The sequence below is a fragment of the Lichtheimia ornata genome, assembly GCF_029851405.1.
Source record: "Lichtheimia ornata isolate CBS 291.66 chromosome Unknown scaffold00023, whole genome shotgun sequence".
NCBI lineage: Eukaryota > Fungi > Mucoromycota > Mucoromycetes > Mucorales > Lichtheimiaceae > Lichtheimia > Lichtheimia ornata.
The window spans coordinates 440,805-450,310 of NW_026695343.1; the positions used below are offsets into that span (position 1 = coordinate 440,805).

The window sequence follows — 9,506 nt, forward strand, 5'->3', positions numbered from 1 at the left end:
CATCCTACTACCAAGAAATCATACGATTCCTCCACACACTCAGCCCCCCGCTGTTTGCCGATCCCATTGTTTTATTGCATGATGCGTATGTAATACACGTTGTCGTCGAAAATCACCCGTCGCAAAAAAAAAGTGAAACATCCCATTTGGATCGTATGTTATTGCCCAGCAATGGGTAATCTTTTATAAAAACGTTGTGGGTTCTTCCATTGGTAGCCTTTTTATGTAATGGGATGATAGCATTACTTTGGGATATATAAAGGGGTGCATGTTGTAGATAAGGGATACTAATAGAAGGAGTACGTATCATTAACTACCACCATGTACGTATGTACATGTATGATATCGTTAGTGCTGTTGAAGCTGTGCTCGTATGCATATTTGCAGCTTACCTGCGCAATGTCAGGGTCTTGTAAAGCTTGTCTGTATACATACTATAGCAGTAGGCCATCATCATTGGTTGCCATGATACCAATGAATGAATGTATATTTTTATCGTTGCATGTAACCATAGCAGCAGTAGTAATAGTGAGTCGGCAAGTGGGCACGTGATGGATGAATTGATGATATTGGGTAAAAGTGCTACTACATGGATGGGATGTGTCACGGTGCTGCTGCGGCAAGGTGAGTCATTGAAATGAGCTGTCTCATCATTGTTGGTCACGAGGTCGGGAGGTGGGGTAAGTAGACAGTGATTGATGGGTGGCTGAGCCCAAGGTCCAAATAAAATGGCGCTTGATCAAAGGGGGTCTGTTCCTTTCTTGTCGCACCCTCCGCATTCGACATTATACTACAACCACCATGTCCGAAGTCAAGCCTGCACCGGCACCTGCTGCTGCTCCTGTAAAGAAGGAAAAGAAAGACAAAAAGGCCTCCAAGAAGCCTGCTGCTGCCGAGGCACAATATCCTTTGGAGGTAAAAACAAAAAAGACAACTTGTATATAGAATCGCCCCCATTTTGACACATTGGGTCCCATTGACATAGATGACACCCGCCCCAGAGTACCTTCAATATCGTATCGATATGTTTGACCGCCTCAAGGCTGAAGCTGAAGCCGCTTTGAAAGGTAAAAATACAGTCGGTTGGATCCAACCTAACGCGAAACACGCATACGCATACGACTAACGCCATCCACACACACACATGATAGACAAGCCACGTGCTCCTATTACCATTACTCTTCCTGATGGCACCAAGAAGGAGGGTACTTCCTATGAGACCTCGCCTATGGATATTGCTCTTGGTATCTCCAAGTCGCTTGCCGATCGTACCGTTATTGCCAAGGTCAATGGTGAATTGTGGGATTTGGAGCGTCCCTTTGAGGAATCCAGCTCTTTGGAGCTTTTGGACTTTGAATCTGAGGATGGTAAAAAGGTCTTTTGGCATTCCAGTGCACACATGCTTGGTGAAGCTTGTGAGCGTCATTATGGCTGTCATTTGTGTATTGGTCCTCCGCTTGAAGATGGTTTCTACTATGAGATGGGCTTGAAGGATCGGTAAGTATAGTGTAGAGAGAGAGAAAGAGAAAGGATCAAGTGAGCTGACCCTGATTTAGTGTTGTCTCTCAAGCTGATTATGCCAATCTTGAAAAGTTGGTTGGTATCATCAACAAGGAAAAGCAGCCTTTCGAACGTCTCGTTGTTTCCAAGGAGAACTTGCTCGAGATGTTCAAGCACAACCCTTACAAGCAGCACATTATCAATGACAAGATCCCTGATGGTACCTCCACCACTGTCTATCGTTGTGGTCCTTTGATTGATTTGTGCCGTGGTCCTCACGTTCCCCACACTGGCCGTATCAAGACCTTCACCATCACCAAGAACTCGGCCTCTTACTTTTTGGGTGATGCCAAGAACGACTCTTTGCAACGTATTTATGGTATCTCATTCCCTGACAAGAAGCAAATGAGCGAATACAAAAAGTTTATTGAGGAAGCAAGCAAGCGTGATCATCGTAAGATTGGCAAGGAGCAAGAGTTGTTCTTTTTCCATGAATTGTCACCTGGCTCAGCCTTCTTTTTGCCCCATGGTGCACGTGTTTACAATGCCTTGATGGATTTGATTCGCAACGAGTATCAACAACGTGGATTCACTGAAGTCATCACGCCTAACATGTTCAACCTCAAATTGTGGAACCAATCGGGCCATGCTGCCAAGTACAAGGAGAACATGTTTTGCTTGGAGGTGGACAAGGAAGAGTTTGCATTGAAGCCCATGAACTGCCCTGGCCATTGTCTCATGTTTGGTCACACCGATCACAGCTACCGTGAATTGCCTATTCGTTATGCCGATTTTGGTGTGTTGCATCGTAATGAATTCTCTGGTGCTTTGTCTGGTCTTACGCGTGTGCGTCGTTTCCAACAAGATGATGCCCATATCTTCTGTCGTCAGGACCAAATTGAACAAGAAATGGCCAACTGCTTTGATTTCTTGAACCACGTCTATGGTATCTTTGGCTTTGAATTCCATCTCAAGTTGTCGACGCGTCCAGAGAACTTTATTGGTGAAGTGGAAGTGTGGAACAATGCTGAAAAGAAATTGGAGGATGCTCTCAACAAGTTTGCTGAAAAGAAGGGCATTGCTTGGGAATTGAACCCTGGTGATGGTGCTTTCTATGGTCCCAAGATTGATATCGTTATTTCGGATGCTTTGCGTCGTAAGCATCAATGCGCTACTATCCAACTTGATTTCCAATTGCCTGAGCGTTTCCAACTCCATTATCGTACCGAAAACAGCAGCCAAGAAGAGACCTTTGCTCGCCCTGTCATTATCCATCGTGCCATTTTGGGTTCGGTTGAACGTATGATGGGTATCTTGATTGAACATTTCGGTGGCAAGTTCCCATTCTGGTTGTCTCCTCGTCAAGTGAGCATCATTCCTGTTGCCGCACCTTTCATTCCTTACGCCAAGCAAGTCACCGAGAAGCTCGTTGCTAACGGTATCTATGCTGATGCTGATCTCTCGGATAATACCCTCAACAAAAAGATCAGAAACAGTGAAATTGCTCAATACAATTTCATCTTTGGTAAGTGATTTGTTTGTTAGAGAGAACCAATGGGATCACTCAACTCACACGTATTTATAGTGGTCGGTGGTGAAGAAGAGAGCACCCAATCCGTCAATGTCCGCAACCGCGATGATGTCGGTACTAAGGCCAAGGGCAAGACCATTCCTCTTGATGATGTCCTTGCTAGTGTCATCCGCCTCAAGGAATCTAAGAGTCTTGAAAACAAGTTTTAAACCTGTAGGCCCTTCTTTGATAATGTGTTGTGTGTATAAATAAAAAAGAAAACATTAGTCCTCGTCTCCAGTCATTAATGCAACGTGGTGGTCATGTACTTATTTATATACACCTATCTCAGGCCTATCCTTTTTCTTTGTTTTCTTCTCCCCCCTTCTTTTACGCAATCTCTGATTCAGGTCAACTAATCACATGTCTCGATGACTAAAACTCGTGTTCCACCACCGTTGGGCTTGATACGACCGAGTCAAACAAGTGTTCACTTTCAACTAGGTAGGTGTATACCTTTTTTTTATTGTAAAGCGTACAGGCATATTGATATATACATGCGTACCATAGTGGTGGTTCAACAGCCTGTTCGTGCTCGATCATGTGGCTTTGGCGAAAAGGATAAACGACCTATCGACCCACCTGTAATTCTACAGCTGCATAAGGAAACGCAAGGGACATTGCATCGTGTCAGGTAAAGTTGGCTTTTTTTGATAGGAGAAAGAGAGAGTGAAAGAGTGAAAGCTTATGTTTTGTATATATACATATACACGCAGCACCGTGGACAATGTAGGGCTCTTTGTAGTACAGTGCCAACTGTATTCTGAAGATGGCAAGCACCTATGCGATCATGTGTTTCACCCAGCGACGATCCATCCACCCCAACAAGGTGTGCTTAGCTTTCAGGAACCCGTACTCTATCGTAATTTACTCGGTGTCGTCGTTTCCAATGGATACCAATTACTCGATATCCATGGTGATCCAGGCATCTTTTTCGTCTTTCAAGATCTATCGGTACGCACTGAAGGTCGTTATCGGCTTAAATTCCTGTTTATTGATCTGTCGGCAGGGTAAGTGTCTACGGCGGGATCATCATTTTATTATGCAGCAGCAGCAGCAGCAGCAGCAGAATGATGATAAGGACCCTGTGTTGTTTTTGTTGCCGATGATCCCCTTTTGAATCTTACGCGTGTTGTATAGGGAACCATTGACGATGAGCACCCAAGTATTGAACGAGGTGTTTTCGGATCCATTTACGGTGTACACACCCAAAACTTTTCCTGGCATGACAGGTTTGGAAGAACGGGGTCAAAGGGGGGAAGGATCAAGGGGCTATCGAGAAAAAAGTGCGAGAGAGAGAAAGAAGCAAAAGAGACGTGTGTGTGAAAGGGGCCCATAGTTTATGTATATAGACTGACAGTAGCCTATTGCTTTTTTTTAAAGATTCGACAACCTTGTCAAGATCTTTTGCTAATCAAGGCATCAAGTTGTCCATACGCAAAGAAAAACGTATCCGCAAATTGGGTGATAGTATCTATGGCGACAAGAATGATCAGCAACAACAGCAACAGACAAGCCAGTGAGCAAGCGGGATTAGGATAGGATAAAAAAGGGCGGGCATTACGAGCCTAACGGTACGAACTCCATCAATGCTGTGATCCCCTTTCCTCCTTGTCCCCTTTATGCATCGAAAACGCACAAACTGAAATGTATGGATCAGGGTGGCAATAGCAGTTAAATTCGATATCCATGTAATGGATACTTGTGTGTGTATGTATGTGTGTGTGGGTAATGTGTAAAAAGAAGAGGAGTAAAAAGGCTTTTGTGGAATGTAGCACGTTGCACCAAAACCCATTTTTCATCATCCACCATCATCTTATTTTTTGTTGCTGTCGTTTTTCTGTACCCCGTTAAATACCCCCTGTGTGTGCAGCTGCATCATTCAAAGCAAGCCCATCTTTTTGTGTGTCGTGGTTGTGTGCTGTGTATTCTCATTCTCTATTCTCTTCCCCCCACTCACTCCCCCTTTTTCCTTTTTCCCAAGCATTTACCTTTCTCTCTTTCTCTCTCTGCTCTTACTCTCTCTCTCTCCCGCAGACATACATTTTATTCCTTTAATACATGTTGGCCGCTGAACCTCCACATCAACAGCAGCAGCAGCAGCAACAACAACAACAGCCTTTGAAGCTGACTCCAGAAGTACTCGACCGGCTACGACATTTGCAACAAGCTGATCGCCCTGTCTCGGTCGATGAGGTGTTGCATGCTGCTAATTTGGACCATCTCACCCAGCTTCCTCAGCCTTCAAAGTCGTCTACGGCTGCTGACATGTCGCCACCTTTACCAGAAGCACAAGCTTTTCCACGCAAGTCGCGTTCAACGACCACAACACTTGCTGAACGACGACGTATTCCAGCATCGACAGAGAAACTAAAGTTGTATTGCCAAATCACACATCCAACTTGTACTACTACTACACCACCCTCGATGACCAACAACGACTCGAGCACGACTGATTCATCTACAACCACGCCTACTGATAATGAAAAGACAGCATCCAACAACAACCCAACAATGGAAAGACTCGAGATGGAAAATGCACAACTTTCCCCTCAGGTACGAGAAATGGGATATTAACTCGGTGCTGGTGACTGATCTACAAAGCTTTTAGGCATCCGAAGATTACTTGCTTGCACGTCTCGAGCGACAAAATGCACTTTTAAGTGCCGACCCAAAGTCCGTCTGCATCGAATCTAATAAGCTCAAGGCTGATTTCGACACGGTCCGCAACCTTGTTCAACAAGGCGATCACGACAATAACAATAACAATAACGATTGGGAATTCTGGGAATATCTCGTTGAGGATTTCGCCGGTGCTGCTACAAAGCTGCCCCATTTATTGGTAGCCAAATTGAGTCATGGTGGTATCCCGGATCGTCTACGTGGTGTCGTTTGGCGTGCCATGTCACAATCATCAGCGACCCACCTTGAATCCATCTATGATAAGCTCGTTTTGGAACATTCACCCTCCTCCTCACCTTATGAACGTGTCATTCAACGTGATCTATCTCGCACTTTTCCTCAAGTCGACATGTTCAAGGCCGATGGCGGTGAAGGACAACAAGCCATGGGACGATTGCTACGTGCGTACAGCGTCTATGATGCTCATGTTGGTTATTGCCAAGGACTTGCTTTCCTCGTTGGCCCATTGTTGATGACCGTAAGTTGTTGTAACATTCCCGTTCAATCACCCCCCTTTTTCAGCCTGCTCACATGCCATACTATTACGTTTGACAGATGCCAGAAAAAGATGCCTTTTGTGTATTTGTCAGGTGAGTAAAACAAAGCACGTGAGCTGTCAATGGCATTTTACTTAACCTTGTTTATAATAATAGACTCATGGAGACATATGACATGCGTACGATGTTTACTCTCAACATGGAAGGTTTACATTTACGTTTACATCAGTTTTCAGTGCTCCTTGCACAACTTTGCCCTGAATTATCAGCCCATTTGAATGAGCATTCGGTCCATCCAGCAATGTATGCCTCTCAATGGTTCTTGACTCTATTCGCATACTCTTTCCCTATCGATCTTGTCTTGCGTATTTACGACTTGGTGTTTGCCGAAGGTGCCATTGAAACCATCACACGTGTTGCTGTAGCAGTGATGCAGAAGAATCAAGATACCCTCATGCAAATCAATGACTTTGAAAAGTTGATGATGTACTTGTCGTCGCGTCGTCCTTATGAAGAAGGCTTTTCATCCGATCCAGAATCGGTGATTGGTGATGCCATGGCTCTCAGCAATGTGATTACTCGAAGCAAGGTCGATAGCATTGCCGCTCAACACCGCAAGGAGCTTGAACAAGAAAAGTCACGTGCCCAACAAGTCCTTGCCATTCGTTTTGATCAATCAGCAGCAGCAGCCATCAAAGCCAATAACAACAAACCCACAAAGAATAAGCGTGAATCATGGTTTTCATGGGCATCGGCGTCTCAGAATCGTGCAGTAGTCGTTGAGCAACCCGCATCACCTGTCATGTCACCCACCAGCCCAACATTTGCAGCTACTACAGGTCGTGCTAGTACAAGTAGTATCAATAGTGGTACCGGTGCTGCAGGTCAACAAATGCTCCACCAACAAATTGAAGATCTCGTATTGGCCTTGTCGCAACTTCAAAAAGAGCATTCGCAGTTATCGGAAGAGATGATGGCTCTCAAGATGCGTGACATGGATCGTGAATCGGAACGTCAACAACTTGCCAAACGTAACCAAGCGCTTGAAAAACGTATTCGCAAGTACAAGAGTAAGCTGAATGCATCCACCAGCTCTGCCAACACCATGGCTGCTGCTCTTGCTAGTCCCACTCAAGAAGATAGCAATGCGACTCGTCTTGAACAATTGGAACATGATCCAGAATTCAATTCATTTGTTGACTCGTTGCGTATGAGCGGTGATTTTGGTGCTTTGATCGCTGGTGCTTTGGATTCAAGCACCCAACCCAAAAAGACAATGGAAGAAGATGAGGAGGAGAATGATCAACAACAACAAGATGATGATGGCAACACTATGACCAACGAGTTGGTGGCTGTCAAGTTGCTCAATATCCAATTGCGTGAAAAATACAATGACTTGAACGAGAAACATGAACAACTTTCACGCCAATTGGAAACGGCACGTGATGCCCACCGTGAATTACTCAACAAGCAAGCCGAGTTACAAGCTGAAGTGGAAACGCTTGGCCTCACACGAGAACAGCTCCTTGAGGAACATGAAGCGATTGAGGACGAGAACCATGAAATGGAAGAGAAATTGATGGCTGCTAAAAAGACATGCTCCGAGTTGCAAGTTGAGAAGTTGGCATTGGCCAAACAAGTGGAACAATTGGAACGTCGTATTGCCGAGCTTGAACAAGAGAAACGGGAATACTTGATGCCTCGTGGATCCTTTACAGAAGAAGTCTTTGCTGCCCATCAAACTTTATTTGGTACCAACAAGGAACAAGAGGAACATCAACAATCAGAGGCTGCTGCTGGTAGTAATAGCACTAGCGAGTATCAGAAAAAGTACGTTGAAAGCGAATTGCGATGCCGTGAATTGGAAAAGTTATTGGCAGAGACCAAGTGCAAGCTTGCCGAATACGAATCATGCCCTTCTTCGCCACGTCTTTCTCATCCACCACCTTCTCGACGACGTTCGATGCGTAATTCCATGTTATCGGCGGGGAGTCGTATGAGCTTGCCACCCACTTGTGAACCAGGTCGTGTCTCTACCGATAGTATCAACTCTTGTGGATCGGGTATCTCATCCAAGCGATCCAGCATGTATTCTCGTCTCTTTGGTAACACCACATCTCCTCCTGGAGGAGCTAATAATGGTAACAAGGGAAACGCTCCTACGCCCATCACCAATGCCAATCTTGTTGAGGAACCACAACATGTCTAAATCTTTTATGCTATACCCTTTATTCCAATCCCCTTTTTAAAATATCTTTGTCTTTATATTCTTTTCTTTCTTTCCCTTTATTTGCTATCTAGTACTTTATGGTTGCTTGTTCTCAAGTCCATCCCCCTTATTAAAAAGAGTCATATTCCTCATGCTGTTCTTTTATAATTGACTATCACGGTCTTGGTGTATGCATGCTGATCAGAGGAGAATGACGTGGTGTAGCTTACTTCATGTGTTTTCACCTAACAGGATACTTTCGGATGCACTCATCATTATTTTCCTACGATTAACTTCATACGTGGACCTTCATACGCGGACCTTACTATAGGAGAAGGGTACATCATGCACTTCCAACCAATGGCAACGAACCCTTTCATCTTTGTTACACAAAGAGGTTCCTCTGCATCTTTACTCCTATGAGGGTGGAGGTGGGTGACAATGAACAAAGAACTCTTTTCATGTAGCATCACGCTTACAGCATATGTAAACATAAAGGTGCCTGTATCTCTAAACTTTACAATGAAACGCGGGGTCTTTATGAGGACAATGTTGCTCGGCGGGGTCAAAGCGATTTTGTGTCAAAGTATGAAGTTCATCGTGGCCGATCCCAGATTCACCCAATGTCGCTACCAGCCAAACTGGATCTGGGGGTCGACCTCTTCGACGACGACGACCAAAAAAACATTTTTTGGGCTGGTTGCGACATTGAACGTGAAACTTCCACACAAGGTGCTGTTGGCCAAGCCGAGCACATTGCTCTAATAAAAACCACACGTTTCATTGTAAAGTTTGGAGACACAGGCACCTTTCTGTTTGTAAGCGTGATGCTATATGAGAAGTGGTCTTTGTTCAATGCCAAATAGCTAGGCCTGATAGAGCCAAAGATGCAGAAGGACGTGTTTGTGTAACTGGGTTAAAAAGTTTGGACTTCAGGGACCATGCATGACAGGTACGCAACCCTCACTTTTATGTCATACATTGGCAGCTAATAGCCACTTTTGTGCATTCCCAACTTTTGTGCATTCTATTGTAGGTGGACGATGCT

General features: G+C 44.7%; 3 protein-coding genes across 3 annotated transcripts; all 3 read left to right on the forward strand.

Moving 5' to 3' along the window:
- Positions 1-801: 801 nt before the first annotated feature.
- Positions 802-3,240, forward strand: O0I10_005735 (threonine-tRNA ligase; the record flags this gene model as incomplete). The annotated part of the gene is made up of 5 exons (XM_058485773.1): positions 802-915; positions 986-1,067; positions 1,152-1,497; positions 1,557-3,025; positions 3,086-3,240. 5 exons carry the CDS (start codon positions 802-804, stop codon positions 3,238-3,240), a joined length of 2,166 nt encoding a protein of 721 aa, XP_058343608.1.
- Positions 3,241-3,441: 201 nt separating this feature from the next.
- Positions 3,442-4,593, forward strand: O0I10_005736 (uncharacterized protein; the record flags this gene model as incomplete). The annotated part of the gene is made up of 5 exons (XM_058485774.1): positions 3,442-3,514; positions 3,581-3,704; positions 3,787-4,080; positions 4,211-4,302; positions 4,454-4,593. 5 exons carry the CDS (start codon positions 3,442-3,444, stop codon positions 4,591-4,593), a joined length of 723 nt encoding a protein of 240 aa, XP_058343609.1.
- Positions 4,594-5,131: 538 nt separating this feature from the next.
- On the forward strand, positions 5,132-8,458 carry O0I10_005737 (uncharacterized protein; the record flags this gene model as incomplete). Its single annotated transcript, XM_058485775.1, has 4 exons — positions 5,132-5,626; positions 5,682-6,230; positions 6,308-6,342; positions 6,406-8,458. The coding sequence occupies 4 exons, from the start codon at positions 5,132-5,134 to the stop codon at positions 8,456-8,458; spliced, it is 3,132 nt and encodes a 1,043-aa protein (XP_058343610.1).
- Positions 8,459-9,506: the final 1,048 nt, after the last annotated feature.